At 43.0% G+C, this 16,083-nt stretch overlaps 1 protein-coding gene across 5 annotated transcripts; it reads right to left on the bottom strand.

Annotated features, from left to right (window-relative positions):
* Window positions 1-714: 714 nt before the first annotated feature.
* Window positions 715-15,723, bottom strand: MYNN (myoneurin). 5 transcript variants are annotated; one of them, XM_083504183.1, is made up of 8 exons: window positions 15,625-15,723; window positions 13,163-13,462; window positions 10,663-11,465; window positions 8,691-8,850; window positions 8,006-8,184; window positions 7,289-7,372; window positions 6,509-6,595; window positions 715-5,826 (listed from the first exon to the last, which is right to left on the bottom strand). In XM_083504183.1, the coding sequence occupies exons 2-8, from the start codon at window positions 13,426-13,428 to the stop codon at window positions 5,564-5,566; spliced, it is 1,842 nt and encodes a 613-aa protein (XP_083360309.1). In that variant the 5' UTR covers window positions 13,429-13,462; window positions 15,625-15,723; the 3' UTR covers window positions 715-5,563. The 5 variants fall into 5 exon arrangements, with proteins under 5 accessions (XP_083360309.1, XP_083360310.1, XP_083360312.1 ...); XM_083504184.1 differs by having other exon boundaries at window positions 13,163-13,656; window positions 15,556-15,715; XM_083504186.1 differs by having other exon boundaries at window positions 13,372-13,462; window positions 15,625-15,715.
* Window positions 15,724-16,083: the final 360 nt, after the last annotated feature.

Here is a 16,083-nt window from a genome sequence, read left to right as displayed (position 1 = left end):
ACACTGTTAGCGATGTAGCTGTGGTGCTGGAACATTTGTGGTTCTTTCAACACTCGCAGTTGCAAATTTAGATGTGTGAACCAGACCTCTGGCAGTGTCGCAGGCACCCTTCTCATTAAGCATCAGGGCCAAATGTAGTCCTCTAGGCCTCTCTAATCTGGCCACTCCCCACCCCCACCCCCACGTCCTTTCAGGGTTTTGGGGTGCCTGAAATGTGATCTTGGCCACAGGTATAGGGAAGCTTTGCCCCTACAGATGTTGCTGAGCTACAAGTTCCATCGGCCCCAGCAAGCATGGCGAGTGGCCAGAGGTTCCCCATACCTGCTTGTACTCTGGATAATGCTTCTTCCTTGCCTGGCTGTGTATGTGCAGAAACCAGCCGACCGCACAATGGTAATGTTTATATAAGTCTCTATAAACCAATGTTCCCCAATAACTCACTTTCAAAACACGAGACCAAAATGCCAGAGTTTCTTTGATTTACTTTAGCTGCTGTCCACAATGGTATTAAATGGGATTGAGGAAAAAGCCTGTTACAGTCAAAGCAGTAAGAGAATGTACTTTACGACTGTAAGACATTATTCTACTTTCCTGTCAAATTATTGTTGTGCTTTTGCTTAGGACTCACTCATAGATCATTCTGGGACGAAGCATTTTCAAACCACTTGTCCCCTTCAGTTATTTATAGCTAAATGAGCAACAAGAAGAACAAAGAAGGGTTACAAAACAAAGTTTTATTCAGGTCTAAACATTAAAATGTTGCAAATTTATGTACATAATCCCTCAGAAGGGAGTATAAAAGCAGGAGGTGAGCTATATACACACAAACACCCATGACAAAGTACTTCGGAAATAATTTAAAGCAGAGAGGATTCACAACAGCTCCTCAGAATGTCCAGTCTTGGAATTGTTAGGGTGCCAGAACTAGTAGTAACATTCCAAGAACCAAAAAAAGCTTTAAGTATTCCCTTCTCTTAAACATGTCTCCATGTTGAGCGACTCATGACTGCAGGAAAGCTTGAAACTCCCAAACAAAACTTAGGAGCAATAAACGACAGAAAGAATGTGTGTAACATACCCCTATATTGCTTACTAAGATGCAACTTTTATAGAACCAAGCTGATCACACTCTTTTAACTACTGTCTTTTATTAACAGTAGGTCATGATTTAATGAATAAGTATTTTTAAGAGGTCACTCTAGCTTAACAGCCCAAGATTTATTGATCACAGGTAAACACTGCAGTTTAGAAACAAAAAGCGCTGTTTATTCAATTATTGCTGCAATAGATTCTAGCTCTCCCAGAGCCTGTGTAGTGTTATAAGAGGGGTCAAACAAGGGTTTCTTAAAAAATATATTCATGTACAAAAGACAAATGAGTTCTACAAAGTAAAACATCTTTATAAATATTAAATAGCTAAGTAAGGTCTACTATAAATCTAAGAACAGGTTTTTTAAAAGTCCAAAACCATGACACCAAAAAAATTGCAAAAACATTCATATCAAATATGCATACACTACAGTATGCTTTTTTCAAGAAGATGGTTAGCTGTTGCAGTCATATTGTGAAGAAATAGGTCCGGAATATTTTGCAGAAGACACAGCCCATTTGTGCTAACAGCAACTTAGTACTATCAGGTCTTAACAAAATTCCACCAAAATTTAGGGTTTTGATGTGTGTTTTTAAATTTCTCTCATCAAAAAAGCAAGTGGCTGGAGAAAATGGTGTGGAAAAGAAGATACAACCATAACTAACCCCCATGGAGTCACATGCCTAATACTCCAACACTATGCAAAGATGATCAGCTCCAGCAGCTGATCACCTGTTTGGGGGAAACTGGTGTCAAACTCATAGATGCAACCCGCTTTCTCTTCCCCCAACTGTGTCAAAAGAGTTGCCAAGTGCTTTAATTAGAGCAGAGGTTAAGAGTATCCCCAAAAGCAGATACAGGTGAACAACCTGCTGCTGTGCTGAAGTCTTTGCATTGTGGCCTAAGAGGACAGAACTTGGGCTGCTACAAGATGGTCTTACCTGACATGCGCTGCAACCTCTCTTGAAGCTGTGGAAGCAAGGGTCAGAGGCTATTGAGGATTCTGCATACCTTGTGGATTTACTAGGCAAGCATGCATATCAGGCATGGGGTATGGTTTCTGAAGCATCATAGGAGGAAAGGGGATTTCTAGCTCGAATAGGAACATAGGAAGTTGGCTAATATCATTGGTCCATCTAGCTCAGTATTGTCTACACTGACTGGCAGTAGCTCTAAAGGATTTTGGACAGTTCTTTCCCAGCCCTCTCTGGAGATGCTAGTGGTTGAACCTGGGACCTTTTGCATGCAAAACATGGGCTCCACCACTAAGCTACAGCCTTTCTCTCCAAATATAACCCCCCCCCCTCCGACTGCAGAGAAATGTTTGCAGACAGCTTCAAACCATTCAGCCATTTATCTCGGTTTCACTCATGCCAAAAAGTCACCAAATATCTTGAAAACATTGGCAAGACAATCAGATGGCAAAGAGTATGTTTTGCATATTAAACCAGGTTCAATAGCTGGCATGCAGTTAAGAGAGACAGAAGCTGCAGCGATGATTAAGGGCTCTTGCTACTTGCTTGCCAGGCTAGAGGAACCACTGGGAAGATGTTGGGTGAAATAGCTCCTTGTATTCCGATGTTGGAATTTGGTGACCTTTCTACAGAAATGCGTTTAATTTGGGCAGCATACATGCGGCCCTATTCCAGGGGACACCACTAACCCGTCCCAAACAGATCTTGGAATTTATCTCTTTCCTAGCTGGTTGCTTCAAGACTCTTCAGTGCCAAACTGGCTCCATAACAGGCAACTCATTATTTATATTCTACACTGAACTTGCATTTGTTACACTGGATAAGCTCTAAAACAACTGCACCCTACAAGGGCGCTTTTCTATCCCATCAGGCCACCTGGCTTGTTGCTTCCTAAACACCCAACAGACTAGGAAGCAGAGCCTATGAAGCAGCACAGTAAATAGTAACTGGCTGAACTACATGATAAAATTGCTTTTTCGACTTAAAAAAAGATCTCATGGGAGATCAAAAAGTTCTTTTGGGTGTTTAGATAGTGTATAACTTGGAACTTTTAAGTGATCTCGTATGGATGCCGATGAACCACTAAAAATAACCATTTATTCCGACACTTCCACTTTGCATACTTAATTCAGAGCACCTCCAGGGAAATTGAGTGAGAATAGGACCATCAATCTCTATTAGATACAACAGCTGATAATGCAACCTCTGTACTCAGAAGCAGTAAACCTCCAATTATCAAAAGCTAGGAACAAACAAGGGATAGCCATCTTCATCAGGCCCTGCTGCAGCGCTTAAGAACGTAAAAGCCTGCTGGACCCTTTTCTCAGTGGTCAACCAAATACCTGTGGAAAACCCACAAACAGGACCCAAACACAAGAGTACTTCCCACTCCTGCAGTTTTCTAGCAACTGGTATTCAGGAATGTTTCTGCCTCTGCTCATGGATACAGAGCATAGCCATCGTGGCAAGTAGCCATCAAATAGCCTTATCCGTAAATTTCTCCAATCCTCTTTGAAAGCCATTTAAGCTGGTAGCCATCATTGCCTCCTATGGGAGTGAGGTCCATAGTGTAACTATGCGCTATGCTCTCTTTTATCTGTCCTGAATCTTCCAACATTCAGCTCCACCGGATGTCCACAAACTCTGTTATGAGAGAAGCAAAACTTTTCTCCATCTTCTTTCTCCATGCCATGCACCATCTTATAAACTTCTATCATGCCATCTCTTACTTGCCTTTGCACTAAAAAAAAAAAATCCAAATGATGCAACTTTTCTTCATAGAAGAGTCGCTCTGTTCAGCCCTTCCACATTTTCTGAACCTCTTCCAACTCTACAATATCATTTTGGCAGCGAGGAGACCAGAACTATACACGGTATGCCAAGCTTCTTGGAAAGCATCTTACTAGCCAAAACTGGGAACAGAATCCTAGACTTGTCGGGATAGTAACTTGCTAGAGCCATCAGACTTCCTCTAAAATATGGATCCAACAAATGTTTTCTGTAGTGCTGTGCAAAAACCTGTCCTCCAGCTTCTCAAAATGTTTATTTGCAAATGAGGCTTCTGTTTTTCTGTCCCCTTTTGCAGGGCACTTTAGAATTTATAACGGGCAGGGGCTTGATTTATCATAGCCAAGTGTGTGATTGTTTTCTTCCCATGAACCATTTTTGCCAACACTCTACCACTGCCTGCACTCCCCTTAAGCTGCTTTGATTCTTCCTGATCTGAAACAGGCCCCCCTTTCATTGGGGAGGGAGAGAGGGGAGCCTTCTGAAGGAAGATTTCCCACTGACACTGCAACAAAACTGACCGTTCTTTCTAATCCCAGAACTTCAGAAGGCGAGAAATATGAAACCTTGAACGACAAGATGCTGTTACATAATAGAAAAAGAAGGTATTTGCACTGTAAAATGATGAGACAACATGGGCATTTCCATGTCCTACAATACTGAACTTGAAGGCCAAGAACCACTCCATAAGTGTTTCCTAAAAATCATTCAACAGAAAACTAATCCAACATTGATCATAACTACAAGAATCCGAATCTCTGTATAAAACAGCTGCATATTCGGAAGGTTGTGCGTTTGCTGCAGATCTGCTGAGGAGTGTGAGAAAGGGTCGAAATATGGTGCTGGGTACAGAATCTAGCTTCCTGAGAATCTCAACTTTCATTTCTTATTGTAAATAAAAAGTTTAAAATCCTTATAGCTATTAAAATACATTCAAAACTGTGTAGGGGGCAACAGCTACAAAAATATCCAAAGTTAGGGAATTTACTAAAGATTTCCAGGCATTGGGACAGAGTTTTAATGCTCACATATAGTTTCTGGCCCTTCCTCATCACTAACCAAAATCTACACAAAATAGAGAAATCATGCACATCTGCAATCTTCACTTTGAAGAAAGCCAATGTGGTGGAGGGGGGAACAACACGGATCAAACATCTTGGCTAGATAGAATTAGCTTCTGCATGAACAATGAAGGAGACCTCCAGCATGAACTGAGAATTCTTAAGGCATGTGTTACTAAAGAAAAAAAGGAAGTATCTATCTTCTAGAAATACAATACAGTGGTACCTCGGGTTAAGTACTTAATTTGTTCCGGAGGTCAGTTGTTAACCTGAAACTGTTCTTAACCTGAAGCAACACTTTAGCTAATGGGGCTTCCTGCTGCTGCTGCGCCGCTGCACGATTTCTGTTCTCATCCTGAAGCAAAGTTCTTAACCCGAGGTAATATTTCTGGGTTAGCGGAGTCTGTAACCTGAAGCGTATGTAACCCAAGGTACCACTGTAATTCTATCCTGATTTTGCTACATGACAAAAAGAATGGCAACCATTGTTCTAGAGTAACAAACAGAAGAAAAACAGGTGCGTTTTCAAATGTCCCTATTTGAAACCCATATGAAGTCCAGCTCAGTAACAGCTTGCATGATTACGTTCCCTTTACCAAAGAAGCTCTCGTGGCCAAAGTTTTTTGCGAGTTTTCATCATGTGCAGGATGTCAGTACAACTGCTGGAGGAAAATAAACTGAGGTTCTGAATAGCCAGTGATGGTAGACCTCAGAAGTGTGTCTGACTGGGGTGACTGGCTATCTGTGACAGGCAACAGAACTTGATGGTCCTCCGTTCCAAAGGGGAGAGGTAATGCTATATCTGAAGGCTTCACATCAGCAGATTCCAGCAAAGGGCTTTTCTCATTTGGAATGGAGTCTTGATCATTGAAGGAATGGTCAAGTGTGATGGGATCCAGGGGGTTCTCAGAACCTGTGAAAGCAAACAGAACTAAAATTGCGTTCATTGCTAAAAGTTGTGCACAGGAAGACACAGGAAGAGATGATTTCCCCCTGCAAACGATTCAAGGACACTCACTAATATTTTCTAGTCTTCAAGCCTTCATAGATGTTTATTGTAAACCTGAAAACAAAACTGATAACTGGGATTTTAAAGTTCACAGTTGGGCTACAAGAATTATCAGCAAAATTTGATAACTGAATGGCTGATGGCCCTGACTTCAAGGACTAATCTCATTACAGATTTGGGTGGAGGGAGAGAGAATCTCAGAACCACCACCTCAAAACCAATATTTTCATTATGACAGAAGTTGGTACTAGATTAGCTCATTTCAGGTATCTGCCCTCTAAAGCCAAGTGCATCTTCATACATGACAGCTAGTAGGGTACCTAAACATGTACCTAGGCAGGTTCAGCAATGCCATTCCTTCATCACTTTACTAACGTACACAGTTGGCACTCTTGACAAAGGGTAGCGGGTCTCCCATTGGCAGCACTTAGGAGCCTAGGTTAACCACAGAGCATACTGAGGCACAGTCCAAAGAATCCACCATTTTAGTGTGGCTAAGTTAGTCTTTGGATAGCACTGCTGAACAGCTAACCTTTTTACCTATGATTCTATGAGTAGTAGATATTCTTAAATAACCAGCACTTACCCGCATGAACCTTTGCTTTGTGTTTCTTTAGGTTTTTTATATCTGTGTAGGAGTTTCCACACAGCTCACAGATAAATGGTCTTTCACCTTCAACAAAAATTGTCAATTAGACTTCATAGATGTGCAGTGCAATCCTAGGATCTGAACCAGGGCTTCCCACAACCAAAAACAAGTTTCTATAGCCACTGCATCTCAAACTCCACCCAGGTTTTTATGGCAAAGTTGCTTAAGGCTGTTCTACATGTTTGGGAAATAACAAGTCACAAAGTGACTTCGATCCTCAGGCATAAAGCTTTTCGGTTCCTTCAAAATTGGTGTCCAATATCAGAGGACAAGAGTACATTTAATGTGGAAATGCTATCATTTCACAATTCTTTATTAGAGAATTACATATAAAGATCATAATCCCCAGTTCACATACATATAGAAAGCTCCCTTATACAAAGTCAGACTGTTGGTCCATCTAGCTCAGAATTGTCTACACTGACTGGCAGAAGCTCCAGGATTTCAGGCAGAAGTTTCTCCCATCCCTGCCTGGAGATGCCAGGAATTGAACCTAGCACCTCCTCCTTGCAAGGCAGATGCTCTACCTCTAAGTTATGGCCCTTCTAATACAGGCAGACAATTAGAAAGGCAGGTAGGAGGATCATGCTAACTGAAACTAGATTATGTGTAGTATACTATCGTTTAACTATTTGATATTAAATGACTTTGAGTATGCACATACCTGCATACAAGGCATGGAAAAGGTAAGAGGGAGGAGCACGTCTGAAAACTAACCTGTATGGGACCGAAAATGCTTGCTGAGCTCTCCTGAAGAAATGAAGCTTTTGCTACAAATTCCACATATATAAGGTTTCTCTCCTATAGAGAAAAAGAAGTGGATGAACTCAGTACACGACCTAGCAACAATGCATGTGAAGACATCATGAAATCTCAAGTGTATGGATGCACTTCAGTCTCCCCCATTAGTAGGCACAGATGCGGGTAGCGCTGTGGTCTAAACCACTGAGCCCCTTGGGCTCACCAGTTGGAAGGTCAGATTCATATACATCACACATACATCCACCCAGACTAGCAGCAGTTCTAAAGCATCTCTGAGATTTTGCCTAAGCTTCATTCACGGGAGATTTCTAGGAAATCATGCATGCAAAGCATGCGTTCTTTTGCTGAGCTCTGCTGTTGACCTCAAGCACCTCATTTAACATTTAAAGCATCTGGTATTCTCAAACAGTCTAACTATCTCCACCCCGCCTTAGCTTTTAATATCAGGTGTGTTCAAAGTGGCATGGTTGCCAACTGAAAGCTGGGCTTATCACGGTGTTCTGCTCAGCAAGCAATACAGCAGGCAAGAACAGGTCAACTCATTTACAATTTGCAGATTTTCTTGCCTGTTGCACTGCCCTACAAAGCCATACACTTCCTATTCCATATCTATAGCACTCCATGCAAACTTGGTTGCGACACCTCTCTCATGTCTTCCACTCTGGATCTCACCTGTATGCTTTCTTGAATGAGTGATGAGTGAACTCGAGACTGCAAAGGCTTTCCCACAGGTGTCACAGACATACGGCTTTTCTCCTGTATGTCGCCGCACATGATATGTCAGTGTGCTTGCCTGTGCAAATCGCTGCCCACATCTATCGCAGACATATGGCTTTTCTCCACTGTGCTTCCTTAAAGGAAAGGAGCTGGTTAGATTCTATTGGTGCACCAATTGGTTTCCCTGGACAACAGGCCTATTAAAACAGTCAAAGAACACATGCAGGCATAAAGAGCAAAAGGGATGTCAGGCTACGCTCCAGTATTCCATGTTCCAGTTGGCTCTACCCCCAACTTTCCTGCATTGACAAGGAAGGTCCGAAGGGGGATTGTGTGCTCAGGTGAATGTACTTAAGAGTCCTCCCCTTGAATGGGAACCCTTGCATTATCAGGATTTGTGACCATGGGAAGGATTATCCACACACTCAGCTGAAAGCAGGAAGAATCCGCCTTCAGACTTTCCCGTTCAATGTGGGAAGGTCAGAGAGGGGACAAGGAAACTACGGGTACAGATGGTGTGCATGCACACAGCCTGTGCCCCCTTCACATTGTATACCCATATGCATTCTCGGAATGCATGGGGGGAGAACTAATCTCCCTAACTTAAGCGGTCAGTTTCAGATGAGGTCCTTTTACTCACCTGGCATGAATCTTCAGATTGCTAGAGGTTGCAAACTGCAGGTTGCAGGCATCACACTTGTACGGTTTCTCCTCCCCGTGATGCATGCGGCTGTGGAAAACCAGCTGGCATTTTTGAGCAAAGCCTTTGTCGCAGAGTTCACATTTGTATGGCTTTTCACCTGTGTAGAGAATTGAGCTGCTTGCTTTAGCAGTGTCTTGTGAAGGACGAGGTTTTTCAGATGAGAAGTGACAGTAAACCAGAGGATGGGGGCAGAGTTTGGAATAAAGGGAAAGTATGTCAAAGACTACTCGACCGTGTCTAAATTTAAGCTGGTAGGGCCCTAAATAACTATTCCAAACCAGCCAACATTAATGTTAGCTAGTGTGGCACAGCAGCTGGCATCTCAGGATGTCCTTGGTTCAAGACTCACCTCAGCCATGAACTCACTAAGTAGCCTTTTTTCAATGTTTAGCAAACAATTGGAAATCGACATCTATCACTGGTGACAGATGAAATGCTAGTATTACTCTGAATGGCTGAAAAAATAATGTAGATGCTAGGAGACTTCTTGACACACACACACACACACACACACACAAATAAACAATGGCAAATGTTCAGGAGCTCTAGGTACTGTCTTTTTAAGTTAGAATCCTTCCCATTTTGACCATTTTCAGATAACACATTTACCCCATGGTGTCTCAGAGTCACCATCAATGTATATATGGCAGCTATCTAAGTGTTCCTTTAATTTCATAAGCAGTTGTTTCCCCAATTAAATGGCATATAAATATAGCCTTTGGGAGAATCAGCAAGATATAAATTTAATAAATAATCACTGCCACATTTGAATTACTAAAATGCACCATGTTCTCCCAAGACTAAAAAGAAACAAAGAAAGAGTCTGCTTTGATGGGCTTATTAGCTTATTGATAATTCCACCAGAAATACCTGTTCAAAAGCAAATGTCATCAGTGGTTACCACAGGATGAAAGGAAATGTAGGAAGTTCACATTATTATTTTTATTCTAAGTGTATATGAGAAAAGTATGGAAGTAGAGACTACATATTCTCGGTAGGGTCTTCTCAGCAGTGGTGCCCACCCTGTGGAATGCCCTCCCATCAGATGTCAAGGAAATAAGACAACTATTTGACTTTTAGAAGACATCTGAAGGCAGCCCTGTTTTTAATGTTTGATGTTGTTGCTTTTATTATTAATAATGATATTCTGTTGGGAGCCACCCAGAGTAGCTGGGGAAACCCAGCCAGATGGGCAAGACATTGTCGTCTTGCGAAGCAAGCCCATAGGAAATTCGTTTTGCGAAGCACCTCCAAAACGGAAAACTCTTTCGTCTAGCGAGTTTTCCGTCTTGTGAGGCATTCGTCTTGTGGGGCACCACTGTAACTTGTGTGTCACCAAGCCAAGCACATCAACATACCGCCTGGCAGAGGTATGTTAACACTGCTGCCTTTGTAGTTGCAGCTGGGCACCAAGAAATGGTGTTTATCAAGCCAGCAGCAGTAATGTGCCACACATGGCTGCTTGGTCACAAGTCTGCAGGCTTGTACTATAGGCAAAAGAAAATGAATGTGGTTTATGGTGTACAACCACACAATCCATGCCTAATATGGTTAATGAACATATGAAACTGACCTATACTGAGCATTGTTTCATCTGTTACTGTACACTGATGGACCCTGGCTCACCTAGGTTTCAGACCGGAGTATTCCACAGCCCTACTTAGATATGTCAGGAATCGACCTTATGCAGGCAGAGTATGTGCTCTATCACACAGATATGGCTCTTTATGGTTTGAATAAATGACACTGGCAGTAAAGAATATTCCACTCACAATATTGCCATAATCATTCAAAAGTAACTATCAACCCACAATACTGAAGAAGGGACAGCAACTTCTCTGGGAGAGAATGAGGGTCTTTCTGCTGACTTTCACAAGAGGCAACTCCCAACACAAAGCAAGGAGCCTACCTGTATGGGTTCTTACATGTGTTTTCAGCTGGTTGCACTGCGTAAAGGCCTTCCCACAGAGCTGGCACACGTACGGTTTGACTCCTTTGTGGATCCTCATGTGCCGCCTCAGACTGCTAGCTTCGGAAAACACCTTGCCACAGGTGTTACACACTGGCTTGGCCTTGGGGTATTTCGGATCCAGTTCCTCTCCCGAGCTTTCCAGCTGGTAAGAGTTCTTGTCACTGGCGATGTTGGACAAGCAGTGCTCCTTCAAAGCACAATCCTGCTGCGCTTTACCCCGTTTGGACTTCATAGTCATCGTCTGGACAAGGATCTCCTGCGCAGCAAAGGTTTCACTCTCCACCACAGGTGTAAGCTGCAGCTCAGAATTATCCCCACCTTGGGCAGCTTGCTCCGTGATCTCTGTGGCGAGCTTATTTGCATCTAAAAACATCTCCACTGCAGAGTTCTCTGCAGCATCACTTGGATATTGTGCTGGCTTGTTTGGCAGGTTTTTGGGAGAGCTGAAGGCCTTCTTTCGCTTTTTGGTTTGAACAGATTTTTTCCCTGCGGTTGCTATTAAGACTGGGGACTGCACCGTGTCCACTGAAGGGGCATCCAATCTCTCTTGGCTGTTATAGTCACGAAGGGTTAGCAGGCAAGTCTGCTGGTTCAATGCAATATTCCCAGTGATACTAGAGATTTCTGTAGAAGAGGGATTAGCAATAAAAGCAAAGTCTTCCATCTTTATTTTACATTTAGTGACCACCTCCTCCACTTTGAGATAGTCGGCAGCCTGATGTATTTCTTTAACATTCCAGCTGCAAGGGAAAAAGGTTAAATGGGAATGTACCAACTGAAGAAAACAGGCTGTCTTATAGAATTAGTATAAATACTAAGTGGATAGAAACTGATGAAGCTTGCAGTTAGATTTTTATAATTTAGACTGGAATTTTTTCATATTTTTAAATAATTCAAATGTATTACATATTCCTTTAAAAATAATCTAGTTTAAAAGCTGAATTTAATAGAGTTCATCAACCACTGCTCTTTTCCAGTGTGGTGCTGTGATTGAACATCTAATTTGCACAACAGAGACAGGTTCAGATCCCACTATCCAAAAGGTGCCCTTCAGATGCAGTTTATAACCAGGTTATTAGAAACATAAGATTTCCATAATAAAACATGAGAACTAAAGAACTTGATTTAAATAAATATATTAAATCCTAGGAAAGGTGTTAGGTATGAGCCACCACATCTCAAGACCAGTCAGTAATGCTAATATTTTGAAAATGATCAAGTGTTTGTATTTTGAAACTGGTCAAAACCAAAGGACAAGTAACACAGGTTCGTTGCTGCTGCACAAAAGTCCCCTTAAGTCCTTCACAACCAGGACATCTACTGAAATTCATGAAAAGCCCCACCCCTCCTTTCACAATTTCCCTGTGTCTTGACTCAGGCAAGAATAGTCTTTGCAAAAGCCTCTAATTCTGCTTACCTTTTCTGTCACCTCAGTGACCCCTTACTTCTTATAACTTTTGCCTTTGCCTCAGGATGCATGGAAGAAAATGGCTGATATGCATAGTGGAGGGAGGGTAATAAAAAAGGTAAGGTCAATGACCCCTGGATGGTTAAGTCCAGTCAAAGGCGACTATGGGGTGCAGCACCCATCTCGCTTCAGGCTGAGGGTGCCGGCATTCCAAATCATGTGGCCAGCATGACTAAACTGCTTCTGAGGCAACAGAACACCGTGAAAGAAGCCAGAGTGCATGGAAACACCGTTTACCTTCCCGTCACAGTGTGGATTCAAACCGCCAACCTTCTGATCAGCAGGCCCAAGAGGCTCAGTGGTTTAGACCACAGCGCCACCTGTGTCCCTAGGGAGGGAGGGTGTGGAAATAGGGAACGTCTTTAAGCAGCTGCTTGCAATGCAACAACTGAGGCTGCGGTATAATACTAAAACAGAGGCAGTGCAGGCCCAAGATGATCACAGTCCAATGAGAACTGTATTCTGTGTAAATTGCAGGCACAGGGAATAAAGAGCTGAAGCCCCCTTAAACCAGGGTCATGATCTGGATCTGGTGGATCATGCTGGTCATTTCTGAAAGTAAAATAATGCACTCAAGGGCATCACTTATAGTTTAGCCCTCAGTTCCCTTCCATTTGCTATTTATACCCCTCTGGGGGGGCAAGGAAGCGCTAGGGTGAGAAACTGTTCCCGTAAATAATCTCTGGCAAAACTATAATTAGTGTTTGCCTCTTTTTATGTTATAATATTGGCCTATGAAATAGTTACTCCCTTGAATGAGGAGCCTGAAACCACAGCGACATCAACTATCAGGTGGGTGGTATTATCCTAGCATATCCTAGTTGTATTTTCTGACCTCTTTGTCCTCGCTCCATTTGTGACATGTCTACTTAAATTGCAAGCCGTCAGGCAGCAACCTGTCTTTTTAGTTCTCTGTGAATGTCTTATTTTGAATACTCTGCAGACAAATACCCAGCCTTATTGTATTACCTGTCAAGGTTTAAATCTCCTGTATATATGAACTCCAGAAGTTTCTGAAATCCATCAGCCTTCACTTGATTCTGATCCAAAAATATGTTACTCTCCGAAGTATCCCTGTAAAAAGCCCCAAAGTACTCGCTAAAGGAAGCCAGAACATTTCGGTGAGCTTTAAACTGGCATTCACCGATAACGATGGTGCAGTCACAAAGGAAGCCCACCTCTCGCTGTTTGTTCAGTCTCTCCAGTAGGTGCTCACAGTGATGGGAATACTGCATTTTGGGTATTGAGACACAGCTTCCTTGCTTTGGTCTGAGAAGGCAAAGGAACATATTTAGTATCAGTATGCCAGGCTCAGAATAGAATATAGATGTACTATAGTTCCCACTCAACGATCTTAAACTTTTAAGCAATCCTGCACTTAAGGACAAATTATATGAATAGCATCACATGCAGTGAGTTTTCCTGTTACTTGTCACTAAAACCAGATTATTAAATTTTACAGACTGGTTTGGGTCACAACTATCATTTTTATATGATAGCTTATTGAAAATTTGATGTCCCTCATTTCAGTGGGGGTTTTTTTGTCCCAGACTGCATCATGTAGGCCTTGTATACTCTGACAAGAATGAAAGATTAGTATCTCATAGCTATTTTTTCATATTAAAAATTTCCTTCCAGTAGCACCTCAAGAGTTATTGGTTATGAGCTTTTGTGTGCATGCACATGAAAGCTCATACCAATAAGAAACTTAGTTGGTCTCTAAGGTGCTACTGGAATGATTTTTTTTATTTTGTTTTGACTACAGCAGACCAACACAGCTACCTACCTGTAACTAGAACTATTATCTATAGTTATTATTCATATAGCGTGTAGTTCCTACAAAGAAGGCACATCCATAAAGAAAATAATATGGCATCCAAATATAAATTGCTAGGATAAAGCTCCAATCGGATGCAAATCTGCATGGATATGCTGCATATAGAACACACATATTTACAGGTGTGTTAGATGTAGTTTCCATTCCAGAATAACTGCCTGTAGGTAAGCTACTCTGGGAGCCTTTTCAGCTGAACAGTGGGGTATAAATGCTCAAAATAAACAATCTTAAGTACTTCCTAAATAGAACCTTTGTAAAATATGAATTGGGCTCCAATTCAACAGTCCCCAAAGACAAAAAGAAATCCAGTATGTAACTATTCTGGAGTGTTCACAGACCACTGCCTTTGTCTGAAACTACACACTCAAACCACCACGGATAATTTAACTCTCCTTCAGTATACACAATCACTTATATCAATTGGGGGGGGGGGAGAATCCCTATAAATCGCTCTCCCTTTACCCAATTATCTATATACAGTACATATATCATTATCACCAACCTTCCAGCCTTCAGTCCAACCAAGCGCAAGTCTGTCAAGGATGGTTACCGACACCCCCCAATAACCTCAGCCAGCCTACTCCTGAAAACTTACATCAATTCTACCACCCATTTAGCACATCATTTTGCTCCCATACTGTAGAGTGGAGAGCAACATGGTCCAATCCAGTTACCATCACAACTGAACTGTAAATTTCAGCCTGCTCAGCTAGCAGGCAAATTCCTCCCAGCTTGCTTAGATGACCCCAAGCCATAGATGTCAATGTTTCCCTTTTTTAAAGGGAAATTCCCTTATTCCGAATAGGATTCCTCGCAAGAAAAGGGGAAAGTTGACGGCTATACCCTAAGCGTGTACACAACTGCACTTGCATGTCTTACACCAAATATGCCTCTTCCCAACAAGCTCACTCAGCGCTTTGGGGGCAACAGCCACCATTGTGTTCAGTGGCTCCGGTTCCTTATTAATTCTTTTTGCAAATCACTCGGAGGGGTTTGGCGGGTTTGTCTGTCTGACCAATCCTCCGGTTATAAATTGGATGAAATAAATAGATATAATCGTGCTTAGGATGGCAGCTCTACTTCCTAGAATCACAGAGCTGAAAGGGACCCCGACGGTCACCTAGTCCAACCCCCTCCAAATGGAGGCAGGAATCTTTTTGTCCAACATGGGGTTCAAAACATAACCCTGAGATAAAGAGCGTCACGCTCTACCGACTGATCTACCCCAGGCTCGGGACAGACGCTTGCCAACGAATTGACTGCGGGCGAGGAGCGCCCCTTTCCACCCGCCCCCCAGATTTGACTGTCTGAGGACCACTCCGCACATTTACTGGCCCAGCCCTGCCCCCCCCCGCCCTCTGCTCTGCCCCATTCATCCTGCACTTCGTCGAGGCAGCCCTTCCTATACACCTCCTGTATATCTTTCCTCACATAAAAAACACCCTTTCTCTCTACTACCCGAACCCCCCCCCCGCGCCAGATTGGTCCCGTCCAACCGCCCATTCTTCCCTCCCCTCAGAACTACTAGGGGGAAACACACCTGGAAAGGGGCAGGGGTGGGGTGGGGGGATGGGGGACGCGGAACCTTGTTCACCTCAGTCCGCCATTTTATGATGACGCGACCCGCACCGGCGGCCGAAATCTCACTTCCGTTCTCAAATGAACTCCGGCAACTAAAGAGTGGCGGCGGGAGGGGAGGGGGGGAAATAAGGTGGAAATGGAGGGAGGGGCCGAATTAGGTTCCGGCCGGGAAGTTCTTCCCTCCCACCTCCCCTGACAAAACTACCTTTCCCATGATGCCTAGCACCAAAAATGAACTCTGCCAGCGGCCGAGTTTTTCCTCAGCGTGAGGGGAAATGTAGTTCCTAAGTGCCTCGCCGAGGTTAACTGCTTGGGTGCCAAGGACAGAATGAAATGAGAACGGATCGGAATAGGCTTTGTTAGGAAGTAGGTTGTATCAGCAGAGCACGCAAAGGAATGTCCCCTCACCCGCAAAGCTGCATAAGATAATTTTTCTCAACATTTATTGCGGTTTTTATGCTGAAGGCACTGC

This window comes from Podarcis liolepis (genome assembly GCF_965112155.1).
Source record: "Podarcis liolepis genome assembly, chromosome: 5".
NCBI classification, from domain to species: Eukaryota; Metazoa; Chordata; class Lepidosauria; order Squamata; family Lacertidae; genus Podarcis; species Podarcis liolepis.
Note: the sequence above shows the minus strand (reverse complement) of the source record. Positions and strands in the feature narration are given on the sequence as shown.